General features: G+C 46.7%; 1 protein-coding gene across 1 annotated transcript in view; it reads right to left on the minus strand.

Annotated features, from left to right (window-relative positions):
* LOC130477395 (cytochrome P450 2J6-like) overlaps positions 1-13,106 on the minus strand; it is a 46,248-nt gene extending 33,142 nt beyond the window's left edge. Inside the window, exons 1-3 of the mRNA XM_056849332.1 lie at positions 12,933-13,106; positions 5,041-5,203; positions 2,629-2,778 (exon numbers count right to left, since the gene is read on the minus strand). Coding sequence (XP_056705310.1) covers positions 2,629-2,778; positions 5,041-5,203; positions 12,933-13,106 — 487 coding nt within the window. The remainder of the gene's footprint in view (positions 1-2,628; positions 2,779-5,040; positions 5,204-12,932) is intronic.
* Positions 13,107-15,299: the final 2,193 nt, after the last annotated feature.

Genomic DNA, 15,299 nt, shown 5'->3' on the forward strand with positions numbered 1-15,299 from the left:
ACCCCATGTTGCTTCTCCACAGTGGCATCCGGACCCACCTCCTGCGCAACCCATCATGGTGGGGGGGGAGGAACACTTCGAAGTCTCCAAGATCCTTGACTCCCGTGTTCACCATGGCAACCTGCAATACTTGGTCCGTTGGAAACATTTCCCCCCTGCCTATGACGAATGGGTACGCGCACGGGATGTCTCCGCCCCCGACCTCGTCGACGCCTTTCACATTGCTTACCCAGATCGGCCAGCCCCCTTGCGAACTGGGAGGGGGCCTTGAGGGGAGCAGAATGTCAGGCTGCTATCTCGGTTTCGTTATTGCCTCTGTCTCTGCGTTGTATTGTCTGCCCCCCAAGGTCGCATACCTAGGCCTGGGAACCCAGCTCCTGGGAAACTGTATTCAGCCTGTACGTGTAATCACCCGCTTTTCCTGCCTTATAATATCTCCCAGCTAGTGAGCCTCTCATAGCTGTCATTTTATTCGTTTGCACTGTATGCCTAATTGACCAGTAAAAGCCATCTGTTTGGACTCTATATGACTTTGTGGTGATTTCTGGTTCTGTGGGCCAAGGGCTGACAGGCGCCAGCTGGAACCCTCTTTTCCACTAGTCTTGGCCACCCATGGAGTTGTTTTCTGTTGCCCCAGAGGGTCGGACCACAACTGACGGATTGAAATTAGATCAAAAGAGTTTCCGGCTAAACATTAGGAAGGACTTCCTGACAGTTAGGGCGATTCCTCAGTGGAACAGGCTTCCTTGGGAGGTGGTGGGCTCTCCTTCCCTGGAGGTTTTTAAGCAGAGGTTAGATGGCCATCTGTCAGCAATGCTGATCCTATGACCTTAGGGAATCTTGGCCATCTTCTGGCCATAACAGTTCAAGCTTCAGGGTCCCCAAAATGTAGGTCTACCACTGAATCCCAGACAGCTGAACCAATGGCAAGCAGAGGATATAAAGTGAAACATAGAGATGAGAGTGTCCCTAGGAGAAGGACCAGAACCCCAGAAGGTCGGACCAGAACCAACGGGTTGAAATTAAATCAAAATAGTTTCCGTCTAGACATTAGGAAGAACTTTCTAACAGTTAAAGTGGTTCCTCAGTGGATAAGGCTTCCTCAGGAGGTGGTGGGCTTTCCTTCTTTGGACGTTTTCAAGCAGAGGCTAGATGGCCATCTGACAGCAATGCTGATTCTGTGAAGTGAGGCAGATCATGAGAGGGAGGGCAGGAAGGGTTGCGTCAGTGATTGGCTTTCATGGCCCTTTCTTTCATGCCTAAGGTAATACCAATAGCCACTTGGGGGTCCGGAAGCAAGCAACTTTCCTCCAGGCCAGATTGGCCAGGGATCCGTCGAGTAGGGGTCATTGGGGGTGTGGGGCAGGAGGTAGTTGTGAATTTCCTGCATTGTGCAGGGGGTTGGACTAGATGACCCTGGTGGTCCCTTCCAACTCTCTGATTCTATGATTCCAACTTCTCGGTTGATTGGGGATTTGAATCTAGGTCTCCTAGTTCCTAGTCCATCACTCTAACCCTACACCACGCTGGCTCCTAAATTGCTATTGATCTTTGATTAAGGCTCAGAATAATCAGTTGGGCTGAGTTTGGCTTTTTTTCAGGCTTTGCATTGATTGTAACTTTTCTGTGAAAGAAAAAAGGGGGGGAAGACGCCAGTACTCATATATAAGGTTGCGTCCGTTTCCACCAATTCCCCCATCAGGACTTAGGAGAGCTCCTGAGAACATGCCTGTACTCCGTACAGGTGAGTAGTACCACCAAAAAACCCACAAAAAACCCTTGTTGAAAACTAATAACAAAACATTAAATAATGGAAAGAAAAAATTCTTAGTCTGAGGAATCACCTCTGTCAACTTCACTTAGTTAGCACAAATGTAACATTCCTCTTCACGGTATTAAATCTCACCATCAGTCATTTATGCATGGGAGTTTTACTTGAAGTTCGTTGCTCGCTGGACCCACACTTTCCTGTTCAAAGTCTATGCACCATCAGTCTCCAAGCTCAAATCAAGAAGTATTTGAATCCCCACCCCTTGAAATGCTGCTTTGTAATCGGCTGTAGTGAGATAAAAGTTCCCTCCCCCCAAACCCAATTGCTGCATAAAAAAGCATTTTAAGAACATAAACAAAAAACTGAGCAATCTGAAAAGAAAGGAGGGGGGTAGAAATCCAAGCCTCAGTTTTAAAAAGCCTTTCTTCTGCTCAGAGAGAGCTCAGAGGAAGCAGGAAGCATTTCAGTCCCCGCCTCTGGACATGCTGCTTTGTAATTGCCTGTGATCTAAACCAAGCTTGCATGTCCCACACTTTGCCTTATGCACGGGGATTTCACCCTGGCTGAGCTCAGGGGAGAGGGAAGAATCGGGTTAACAGAGGAATGGGAAGACCCGGACATTGTGAGGGCTGGCAGCGAGGTCATCTCTAATGGGGGGAAACTCATGCATAACTCCAAGAAACAACTGAGACAGACGGGGGGTTAACATGAATGAAAGTACCCATGCATAAATGACCATAGTTGAGCAATACCCTAATTTGGTGCCAGAGGGTCTTTTTTTTTTTCTATTTGAAACCTGGAGAAGACAGATTTATGGATAGGAAAATAAAGAGAAGCATACGTTTCTCCAGCCATACCTTTGGTGTTGGCAAAGTTCTCCACTAGGTGACCGGCTTCCTCTTGGATCTGGTACTCAAGGCTGGTCTTCCCCAAGCCTAGACTTTTCAGAGTCATCAGGGAAAATCGTCTCTGATGCCTCCATGTGCTGCCGGTTGCCAGCAAAATACCTGAAGCAAAGTACATTTTTTAAAAATATTGTAGATACTTAAAATTGATTGCAGAAGAAGAAGGAGAAGAAAGAAGAAGAAGAAGAAAGGAGGAGAAGGAGAAGCAGCAGCAGCAGCAGCAGCAGCAGAAGAAGAAGAAGAAGAAGAAGAAGAAGAAGAAGAAGAAGAAGAAGAAGAAGAAGAAGAAGAAGAAGAAGAAGAAGAAGAAGAAAGAAGCTAACACAGATAGAGAACTCTCAGCATATGAGGAGGTATAACCGGTATTGAAGCATTCATTCTGATTCTGTATCTGCTAAGGTTCCCTTTTTTATTTCTTGTTTCTATCTTTAGAAGTCTGATTAGCCATGATTAGCCCAAGTTCCTGGGAGGTTAGCAGGGTCAGCCCTGGTTAGTACTTGGATGGGAGACCCCCAAGGAAGAGAGGGGTTGCTACGCAGAGGCAGATTACACAAGAGTGAGTCAATACAGTCAGCAGGATAGGACATACAATAAACAATGCAATAGAATTTGGGTTGTAGAACCAACCAGAAATCTAAAAAAGAGAACTGAAGCAAGGCATAAGTGTTAACATGACACATTAAATGATGCAAAATGACATGTGTGTGTGTGTGTGTGTGTGTGTGTGTGTAAAGTGCCATCAAGTCGCATCCGACTTATGGCGACCCCTTTTGGGGTTTTCATGGCAAGAGACTAACAGAGATGGTTTGCCAATGCCTTCCTCTGCACAGCAACCCTAGTATTCCTCGGTGATCTCCCACCCAAATACTAACCAGGGCTGACCCTGCTTAGCTTCTGAGATCTGACGAGATCAGGCTAGCCTGGGCCATCCAGGTCAGGGCGCAAAATGACACAGTAGGATCCAATTTACAGCAAATTATACAGAACACAGTGCCTACTGATTTGTCAAGCAACTTTGTGAATCATGCCTATGTGTTTTTAATGTGTACGTATGTGTTTTTAACTTTCTAATGTTATTGTTTTTACTGCAGTTGGCCTATGTTTCACTTTGTGCATGGTAATTGCAGTAGCCTTTGGCCCTACACAATAAAAGCTACCTACCTATAAGATAGGGCTGCCAACCTCCAGGTGGTAATATAGAAAAATACAGCAGCTATGGCCAATTATGTATGAAGCAAATGAAAATAAGCACAAAGTGTGTATGTAATTATGATCGCCTTATAAATATATTCTTGAAAGTAACAAGCATGTGTATTACAACATCAAAAGCTATGGCTACAACAATGGTTCACGTAGATGATTACTACAACCGCAGGGGGTTGGACTAGATGACCCTGGTGGTCCCTTCCAACTCTATGATTCTATGATTCTATGACTCCACAACAACAATACAATACAATATAATACCCTGGTGCATTCAAGACGTGTGTACACCCATGGACCGTCTCAATGTAAGATATAGTCTCTGAAGTGTGAAAATCAATGGAAACAAAGAACAAAGTCAAAGTGGAAAGCAAGCAAGACAGGAATCCAGTATCTTCCTATTTCGTACTGTCTTCTTCAGGCAAAAACACCTGAATTATTTGCCAGTCAATGGAAGAGTGCTAGAGAGCATCTCCGGATTCTTGAATAGAGCATTGATTTGGAAGCATATTCGACCTGGGACTATGGTGCCAGCATGATTTTGGAACATCGCTAGAGTCAATTTATGTGCAACTGTTGCTGTGGAGTCATTATGTGTTACTGTGTTGTCGTTGTTGTGGAGCCATCTATGTGAACCATTGTTGTAGCCATGGCTTTTGAAGTTGTAATACATCTGTTTGTTACTTTCAAGAATATATTTATAAGGTGATCATAATTGCATACACACTTTGTGCTTATTTTAATTTGCCTCATACATAATTGGCCATAGCTACTGTATTTTTCTGTATTACTTCAAAGGTACAGCATGAGTTTTCTTTAACCTCCGGGTGGTAGCTGGAGATCTCTCGCTATTACAACTGATCTCCAGCCAGCAGAGTTCCATTCCGCTGGAGAAAATGGCCACTTGGGCCATTGGACTCTATGGCATCAAAGTCTCTCCCCTCCTCAAACCCGCCCTCCCCAGGTTCCACCCCAAAAACCTCCTGCCAGTCGCGGAGAGGGACCTGGCAACCCTACTATAAGAATAACTGTGCATTCCTAAGGAGAGTTACTCCAGTCTAAGCCCATTGAAATGAATGGGCTTAGACTGAAGTAACTCTCCTTAGGAATGAACTGTAAAGGTCCCAAATGATCATGCAGTTCCAATAAGGATCATCTTACCCTTGTTATGGGCCATAGCTAGGAAGAAAGGGGCCAGTGGGCGGCCCGCAACGTCTTCTGGGTGCGTGGTGAGACCATCCTTCACCGCTTGGAACCCATTTAATAAAACCACCGGGGTCCGACCAAACCACAAAGTGTAAATGTTCCCGTAGGACTTAGCTACCTGTGGGGGAATACCAACAAGCATAGATGAATTGTTTGAAAACCCTCATACAAAAGATCTGGTCTCTTTTCTTTTTTAAAACTGTTTAAAATTGCAAAAAAATTAAAAAAAAACTCCACAAACAGAAAGATATAAAATATAATAACAATTGCGGCAGGTTACAGATAAGCTTCTGTAAAAGGTTTCCAAATATCGAAAAATATGTCCATGCACAATTATTGTCGATATGCCATATGGTGAAATGTTGATAACAGTTGTACGATCCTCAGTTAGGGTTGCCAACCTCCAGGTACTAGCTGGAGATCTCCTGCTATTACAACTGATCTCCAGCCGATGGCTGAATCCTGGCTGAAACAGGGAATAAAGGAGGCTAAAGCGACCATGCGTTTTTGCCCTATGTGAATATGTGACTTAGGGGAGGTCTTCAAATTAACCGACTAGGCTAACGTAAGGGAACATCTTGAAATTATACATTCCAACACAACACTAACAACGCCACAGAAACAGGAAAAACGGCTTCTACCAAAAGAAAACAGCCGAGTTGTCAGCCCTAATTATCAGGTGTGTTCATTTCCAGTTCTTCTACATAGTACACTGAGATGTCTACTTTTAATTCTTTTATCTCCAATAAATAATCCGTCGGGAGAAAGCATCATGAATCGATTTTGCATCGTAAAGCCTGGGTTTGCTGAAGTGGAGACAAACTGTCGAATTCCTGAATATCCCCCCCCCCACCTTTGTGGCATTTTAGTTTCCAAAAAATAAAAAAAATAAAAAACTTTGAAATTGTCAGTTGTCGTTGGCTTGGCATTTTAGACATTTCCCTCTCACAGGAGCAAGGCTAGGCTCCTGTGATACACTGCAGTGTGGTGTAGTGGTTAGAGCGTCAGATTTGGATCTGGGTGATCCAAATTCGAATCCCTATTGCTGTTTTAGCCTACACCTCTTGTCATTGTTACTGCAGTCTGGGGCTAAATCATAGATTCAGAGTTGGAAGGAGCGATAGAGGCCATCTAGTCCATCCCCTTGTGCAATTCAGGATCAGCCCAGAGCACCCCTGACAAGTGTTTGTCCAGCCTCTGCTTGAAGACTGCCAGTGAGGGGGAGCCCACCACCTCCCTACTCTCTATTGAACTGCTCTCACTGTGAAATGTTTTTTCTAATATCCAGCCGGTACATTTCCGCCTGAAATTTAAACCCATTATTGCGAGTCCTGTCCTCTGCTGCCAACAGAAACAGCTCCCCGCCCTCCCTGCCCCCCTATAAGGGACAGCCCTTCAAATACTTCAAGAGAGCAATCGTGTCCCCCCTCATCCTCCTGTTCTCCAGACTAAACATTCCCAACTCCCTCAGCCTTTCCTCCTAGGGCTCGGTCTCCAGGCCCCGGACCATCCTCGTCGCTCTCCTCTGCACCCGCTCGATTCTGTCCACATCCTTTTTGAAGCGAGGCCTCCAGAACAGAGCACAGTGCTCCAGGTGCGACCTGACCAATGCAGTGTACAGAGGGACTATGTCATCTTGCAATTTGGGCGTTGTGCCTCTGCTGATACACCTCAAGATCACATTAGCTTTTTTAGTCGCTGCATCACACTGGCTGCTCTTATTTAACTTATGGTCCACTTGTACCCCAAGATCTTGTTCACACACTGCTTCCCAGAAGTGTATTCCCCACCCAGTATGGATGTTTCACATTTTTGGGCAAAACTCTATGACTTAATGATAGAGTGTCCCCAGCATCCCCTGGCGACCCGCTGGCATCACTTCCAGACACACAGGGAGAGGTCAGTGGGTCAGATCGTATGGCTGATCCCCCGGGTGTTTCCTGCCTTTTCCCCTCGCTGGCCACCTGGGTGGCAGTGGGGAATACCCTGCACACCCCCCCCCACTGAGGGGATGGCAGACCTAATCTGTCCCAAAGTCTCAAAAATTCTCATGCACAGTAGGCATCACATGCTCCCGCTCTGCTTCGTAATACACATGCGTGTGTCTTAAGTGCCGTCAAGTCGCTTCCGACTCATGGCGACCCTGTGAATCAATGTCTTCCAAAATGTCCTGTCTTGCTCAGATCTTGCAAACGGAGGGACGTGGCTTCCTTTACTGAGTCAATCCATCTCTTGTTGGGTCTTCCTCTTTTCCTGCTGCCTTCAACTTTTCCTAGCATGACTGTCTTTTCCAGTGACTCTTGTCTTCTCATAATGTGACCAAAATACGATAGCCTCAGTTTAGTCATTTTAGCTTCTAGGGCAGGGGTGGGGAACCTCAGGCCCGGGGGCCGTATGCGGCCCCCGAGGACATTTTTTGTGGCCCTCGGGAGCTCCGGGAACCCTGCCGCGGAGGCGGGGCGCAGGGTGGCCCTCCCCGAGGGTGTTCCTGGGGCCACGGCTTACAGCGCCCTTGTAGCGCCCTTTGGACCTCCTCTCACCGACTGTCGGTTGTTGGTCGGCGAGAGGGGAGGGGGAGGGACGCTTCCCCCAAGGCTGCCCCCTACAGCTGTGGCGTGCAGGAACGCTGCGGCACATTGTAAGCCCCTCTTGCTGCCTGTTGACTGTTGAGCAGTGGGGGGGGAAGAGGCCGGCAGCTCCCAGCGGCAGAGCATGCATGCGGGAGCCGATTTGGCTGGGGGGGGGCTTTTATGGACTCTGTGGGGGAGTGCATGGAGACTGGGGCCCGGTTGCTTGGTGCTCTGTGCGCCGCCAGGTGTGTGTGTGTGGGCGGGGAAGGTGGGGTGGCTGGGGCCCGGTAGCGCAGGCCGGCATGCGCGGATGTGTGTGTGGGGGGGGGGAGGCTTTTCTCTCTTTTCTTCCTCTTTTTCTGTCACTCTTTCTCCTTTCTCTCCCTCTCTTCCTCCCTCTTTTTCTGTCTCTTTCTTTGTCTCCCTCCGTCCTTTTTTTTTCTTTCCCTCCGTCCTTTTCTTTCTTTCTCCCCCTCTCTCCATTTCTTTCTCCCTCCCTCCCTTTTCCTCTTTCTCTGTTTTCCTTCCTCCCTTGCCAATCGACTGTGGGCTGCGCCCCCCTGGCGCCTCGTTTTCTGGGGCCCACCGCTGGCTGCCCTCCCACCTGCAAGGGGGGAGGGGGGTGCCCTGCAAGCCTTCTCTGGCTGGCCTCCCCTGGGGTTGCCAACCTCCAGGTGGTGGCTGGAGACCTGGCAACCCTAGCCTCTCCCCCCCACCGGGAGATCTACACCTGGTGTGGCCCCCGAAAGATGTTATAAATGTGCGAATGGCCCTTGGCAGGAAAAAGGTTCCCCACCCCTGGTCTAGGGTCAGTTCAAGCTTCATTTGATCTATAACCCATTGTTTTTTTGTTTTGTTTTTTGGCACTCCTCGGTATCCATAACACTCTCCTCCTACGCCACATTTCAAAGGAATCTACTTTCTTCCTATCATGGAGATGTGTATTACACTGGGCCAGGTGCCCAGGATTTCTAGTCAGTGGGAGGGTTATTTTTTAAAAATCCATGCTTTGAAAACTGTGCCCACCTCGCCCAGCCCAGGAGGCAAAGGAGGGTTATGATTATAAACTGGCAAAAGGTAAGTCAAATTTCATAAGAAGAAGAGTAGGTTTTTATATGCTGACTTTCTCTAACCTACCTTAAGGAAGAATCAAACCTGCTTACAATCACCTTCCCTTCCCCTCCCCACAACAGACACCCTGTAAGGTTCAAGCCAGCGTGGTGTAGAGGTTAGGAGCGATGGATTCTAATCTGGAGAGCCGGGTTCGATTCCCCACTCCTCCACGTGAAGAAGAAGAGTTGGTTTTCATATGCCGACTTTCTCTGCCATGTAAGGAAGAATCAAACCGGCTTACAATCACCTTCCCTTCCCCTCCCCACAACAGACACCCAGTGAGGTAGGTGGGGCAGAGAGAGCTGTGACTAGCCCAAGGTCACCCAGCTGGCTTCATGTGTGTGGGAGTGGGGAAACAAATCCAGTTCACCAGATCAGCCTCCGCGGCTCATGTGGAGGAGTGGGGGATCAAACCCGGTTCCCCAGATCCACCACTCCAAACCACTGCTCTTAACCACTACACCGCGCTGGCTCTCCTGGCCCCTGATCATAAGGACGCAAGGACGGGCAGGGAAAGGGAATCCGTTGCACCATCTCTTCACTCTGGTTTGCCTAAGCTTAAGAGACTGAACTACACATTATTTATTTATTTATTTATTTATTGGATGGATGGATGAATTATTAAGCAATTAATTGTATATTTCTTTGCCGCTATTTATTTCTTCTTTCCACTTGCTCAATAACCTTCTGCTGTCTCTTGACCAGCAACACTTTGTTCTCTCTTCACCCCCACCTACAGAGGTTAGAGCCAGAAGAAGAGTTGGTTTTCATATGCCGACTTTCTCTGCCATGTAAGGAAGAATCAAACCGGCTTACAATCACCTTCCCTTCCCCTCCCCACAACAGGCACCCTGTGAGGTAGGTGGGGCTGAGAGAGCTGTGACTAGCCCAAGGTCACCCAGCTGGCTTTGTGTGTAGGAGTGGGGAAACAAATCCAGTTCACCAGATTAGCCTCCGCCGCTCATGTGGAGGAGTAGGGAATCGAACTCGGTTCTCCAGAACAGAGTCCACCGCTCCAAACCACCCCTCTTAAACACTACACCATGGTGGCTCTACACCAGCAGCGGACTCTAGTCTGGAGAACCGGGTTTGATTCCCCACTCCTCCACAGCCAGCTGGTCGGCCTTGGGCTAGTCACAGATCTCGGAACTCTCTCAACCTCACCTACCTTACCTGGTGTCTGATGTGGGGGGAGGAAGGGAAGACGATTGTAAGCCGGTTTGATTCTTCTTAAAAGGTAGAGAAAATAAGCATATAAAAACCAACCCAGGAGGCTTGGCTTTCTTTCTACCTCCCACCATTCTGACAAGTGTGTAAAATGGGTTCTTTCTCAAATCTTACATGAGAGAAGGCTAGGGTTGCCAACCTCCAGGTACTCGCTGGAGATCTCCTGCTATTATAACTGCTCTCGAGCCAATAGAGCTCAGTTCACCTGGAGAAAATGGCCACCTCGGCAATTGGACTCTATGGCATTGAAGTCCCTCCCCTCCCCAAACCCTGCCCCCCTTAGGCTCCGCTCCAAAAACCTCCCACCAGTGGTGAAGAGGGACCTGGCAACCCTATTTATTACTGAAAGTAATGGACTGACCTTATTTAGGAGCAGGGAGGGAACTTGTACAAGCATATCTCGGAGATATTGCGGTTTTGATTCCAGACCACCGCAATAAAGCGTGTCACGTGAATTTCTGGGTTTCCCAGTGCATGCACAAGTTATGTTTACACTATACTGTAGTCCATTAAGTGTGCAATAGCGTTATATCTAAAGAAACAATGTACTGTAATACTAATGAAAAAGTTTGAAATGTTGTGAGAATGACGAAAACGTGACACAGAGACGCGAAGTGAGCCCATGCAGTTGGTGAAATGGTGCCGACAGACTTGCTCGAAAACGCAATATCTGCAATGCACAATAAAGCGAAACGCAATAAATCGGGGTAAGCCTGTATATAAGGTTTGGACTGATTAAGGGATTTTGGTCAAAAGCAAGATATTTATTTTTGTTTATTTCATTTATACCCTACACTTCTCCCCAATAAGATTCCAAGGTGGCTTACACAATTCTCCTATCCTCTATTTTATCCTCCTAACAGCCCTGCGAGATACCTTAGGCTGAGAGTGTATGACTGGCCCACAGTGACCCAGCAAGACATAAAAGATATAAAGGTAAGAAATAATTTAAGACCTTTTCTGTGAGAGCTGCTGTCTGTGCCCCCCTGCCCACACACACACACACCTACAGAAGTCAGGCAAGCATCAAGCCAAGACAGGATCTTTTCAGTGGTGGTATCTTACCATTGAAACACCGACTCCCCTTGAGGTTCAGCTGGCAGTTACATTACTGTCCTTCCAGTGCTAGACCAAAATATTTCATTCAACCCCGGGTTTTAACGGAAGGATTCCATCTTTAAAGCTTCTGCTTCTAGCCTGCTTATATATTTCTACATGAACGGACATGCACAGAGCGGCTGCAATTGCAACAGAGCTGCAAACATTGCTCAGGTCTTGCAAACTGAGGGCCATGGCTTCCTTTATCGAGTCAATCCATCTCATGTTCGGTCTTCCTCTTTTCCTGCTGCCTTCAACTTTTCCTAGCATGATTGTCTTTTCCAGTGACTCTTATCTTCTCATAATGTGACCAAAGTACGACAGCCTCAGTTTAGTCATTTCAGCTTCTAGGGTCAGTTCAGGCTTGATGTGATCTATAACCCACTGAATTGTTTTTTTGGCAGTCCACGGTATCCGTAACACTCTCCTCCAACACCACATTTCAAAGGAATCTAGTACTTTCTTCCTATCAGCTTTCTTCATTGTCCAGCTTTCACACCCATACATAATAACAGGGAATACGATGGCATGACTTAACTTGATCTTGGTTGCCAGTGACACATCCAGCCAAATATGATCTTCCCTTGGAACCTTGGATTACACCGTTCCTCTTATCTGATCTTGATGTTGATACCGAGAAAATTTATCAGATTGCAAAATATCTAACACATGTAATGGCTGTAAAGTTGTCGCAACAAAATGGCTCTATTCTGTGCTAAACTTTAAGGGATCAGGATGTTTCTGTAAAACTATTTCCCTTGTACAATGTAAATGCTTAAGACTTCGTCAATGAGCAATAAAGGTTGATTGATTGATTGATTGATTGATTGATTGATTGATTGACACATCCTTACACTTAAGAATCTTTCCTAGCTCCATCATGGCTTCCCACTAAAATAAAAGATTTAGTCATGGGGGGGGGGGTCGTTCACCAACCATCCTCTCATGAAAACCTTTGGTTCGGGAACTACAGAAGCCCGGCTGTTTGGTTAGTTATAAAATATGCAGGATGTTTATTTTTTTTAATGCTCTTATATTTTTGCCTGGATGATAGTTAAGAATAAGAGTAATAATGTAGTCTGCTCGATTAATCTTTTAAGACGTGATGTTTATGTTATCTTTCTTTTTTTATTATCAGATGGAGACCCCTTTATTTTTACCCATCCCTTTTTTCCTTCTGTAGCCATATTATAAAACAAATAAAATATTATATAAAAAAAGAAGAAGCCCCGCTGCCCTAAGTATTTCTGCTCGCAAACATTTTTGGTTGTTCCATCAGTACCAAAGGAAAGGTGTCTATATTACTCCCTTGATTTGGTGTATAGCACAAGAGAAGGAGACTGCATCGTAGGGATGCCAGCATCCAGGTGGGACCGGGGGATCCTCTTTGGAGGGTGGGCTCTGTGGTACTGTACTCCACGGACGTTCCTGTCCTTCCCAGCTTCCATCCCCAAACCTCCAGGAGTTTCTCATCCTGGATCTGGCAAGCCTACCCCCCCCATCCTCTCCCAGAGGCCAAGGAGGAACTGGCATCAAATGGCATCGTCAGCAAAGCCAGAAGGAGACATTTCCTTCCCCATCGCCCCAAGTGTGTAAACAGGAGAGGCCAACCAGGCTAGCGTTCCCATCACCACAATTCCCTTGATTAATATACGACTTTCCACAACCGCACTTGCTCTGACCACACCGGGGCCACCACACCGCAGCTCCCGATGAAGAACACCAACCGCGGCTCTAAACTGTAAGAGCCTTGAAACCTCACTTGCCACTAAGCTTCGCTTGCCAGTAAACGTCACTCGCCAACCAAGTCAATCCACCGAAAGGCAGTTACAGAAATACCTCTGTCACGATATCGCGCTCTAACCGAAAGAATTTCAGGTTCCACAAACATCCAATAATTGGGATCGGAGCTGGTCCGGGCGGGAGTTTTCTTTTCTCTCTTTGCAGCTTGACAAACTGTACCGTCAGATAACACAGAAGGAACAGGCTGAAGACCATACTTAATGACAGCATTTTGCCCCGACTTTTCAGGGCGCTGGATAGCAGCTGCGTTGTGGCATAGGAGCGGAATCCCAGAATTCAACAAATAAATAGATAAATAGATAAATATCCTGCTATGTCCCTCCTATGGGTGTGTTTCCCTTTACAATCTGCAGATTTCCATCAGCGCTTCCCTTTCAGCCGTGTCTCTTCCAATCCCACGTTGGTTGCTTCAGGCTGTTTCTCGGCTGAAGCACGCTGAACGGCTCGTATTCTTGAAAGTTATAGGTGGAAACTCCTTTCAGGATGAAAACATTCGCGTCGTCTCGGTGATCCCTGCAACTGTTCTTGCAACCGTATGTAAAATGTGTGATTCCGCCAATGTGGAGAAACATGGATAGGGCTGCCAACCTCCAGGTACTTGCTGGAGATCTCCTGCTATTACCCCTGATCTCCAGCTGACAGAGATCAGTTCACCTGGAGAAAATGGCCGGTTTGGTAATTGGACTCTATGGCATTGAAGTCCCTCCCCTCCCCAAACCCTGCCGTCCCCAGACTCCACCAACCCAGAGCTGGCAACCCTAAACCTGAAAGATGGTGTTTTAATCATGTCAGAACAAACCAGTACATGTTGACATACTGCTAAGATATTTCTGTCGTAGATCTGTCAGAAGGTTTCTGTAATTAACATGTTATGGTGATGATCCAGTAGATGCAGTATGTAGGCCTGAGCAGGATAGATAAAGATGCAAATTTAGGAATAACTGTGTGTGGTGATGGAAAGTGCCATCAAGTTGCAGCCGACTTATGGAGACCCCATAGGGTTTTCAAGGCAAGAGACATCCAGAGGTGGTTGGCCATCGCCTGCCTCTGCATTGTGACCTTGGACTTCCTTGGCATTCTCCCATATAAGTGCTAACCAGGGCAGGCCCTGCTTAGCTTCAGAGATCTGATGAGATCAGGCTGGGTGCAGCTATGCATAAATTAGATGATAAACAAGTTATGTAAGATTATGGTGAAGTGATATCAGGCCACTGATTATTGAATGGAAGAAGAGCCCTGCTGGGTAAAACCGGTGGCCCATCTAGTCCAGCATCCCATCTCACACCATGGCCAACCAGTTCTTCTGGAGGTCCAACAACAGGTCATAGAGGCCGAGGCCAGCACAGTGTAGTGGTTAAGAGCGGGGGTTTTGAGCGGTGGAGTCTGATCTGGAGAGCCAGGTTTGATTCCCCCACTCCCCCACATGAGTGGCGGAGGCTAACCAGGTGAACTGGATTTGTTTCCCCACTCCTACACATGAAGCCAGCTGGGTGACCTTGGGCTAGTCACAGCTCTCTCATCCCCACCTACCTCACAGGAGAATTACACAACTTTAAGGTTGACAATGAGGAAATTCAAATTGTTGAAGACTTTCTATTCCTTGGCTCCATCATCGACCAAAAGGGAGACGGCAGCCAAGAAGGAGATTGAGACTGGGAAGGGCAGCCATGAAGGAGCTAGAAAAGAATCTGAAGTGTCTGGATGTGTCACTGGCCACCAAGATCAAGATTCTAGGAGCAAAAAGCAATGGAATAAACTTCCTAAGCTATCAGAAGGGGAACAAGAAAGCCTTAACCAGAAGATGACTACACAAGAAATCGTAGATGCCATAAATAACTTGAAACCTGATAAAGCACCAGGCCCGGATGGGATTACTCTGAAGTTTTATAAGCTCTATGAGCAGCAACTCACACCTGTTTTGCTATCATTGTACAATGACGTAATAGAAAATGGAAAAATCCCATCATCCTGGCAGGATGCACATATAACTCTATTACCTAAGGAAGGTACTGATCCATACCTCCCCTAGGCGTATAGACCAATCTCTTTTCTCAACGCTGATTATAAATCATTTGTCTCCATACTAACCAAAAGACTTCAAAGGTGCATCACCAAGTTGGTGCATCCCGACCAAACTGGGTTCATCCCCAAGAGACTTATGAGAGACAATGTAAGACTGGTTCTCAGTGCAATTAAACACATTAAGTCAAAATCATTGAAGGCAGCTATGATCTTCCTTGATGCAGAAAAAGCGTTTGACAACGTTTCCTGGCACTTTATCTCAAAGACATTAGAACAAATTGGCTGTGGAGACACTTTCCTTAAAGTATTTAATACAATATATTCAGCCCAAAAGGCACAACTTTTAGTTAACGGTTGTCTATCAGCAGAATTCAGTATTGC

Source organism: Euleptes europaea, chromosome 5, assembly GCF_029931775.1.
Source record: "Euleptes europaea isolate rEulEur1 chromosome 5, rEulEur1.hap1, whole genome shotgun sequence".
NCBI lineage: Eukaryota > Metazoa > Chordata > Lepidosauria > Squamata > Sphaerodactylidae > Euleptes > Euleptes europaea.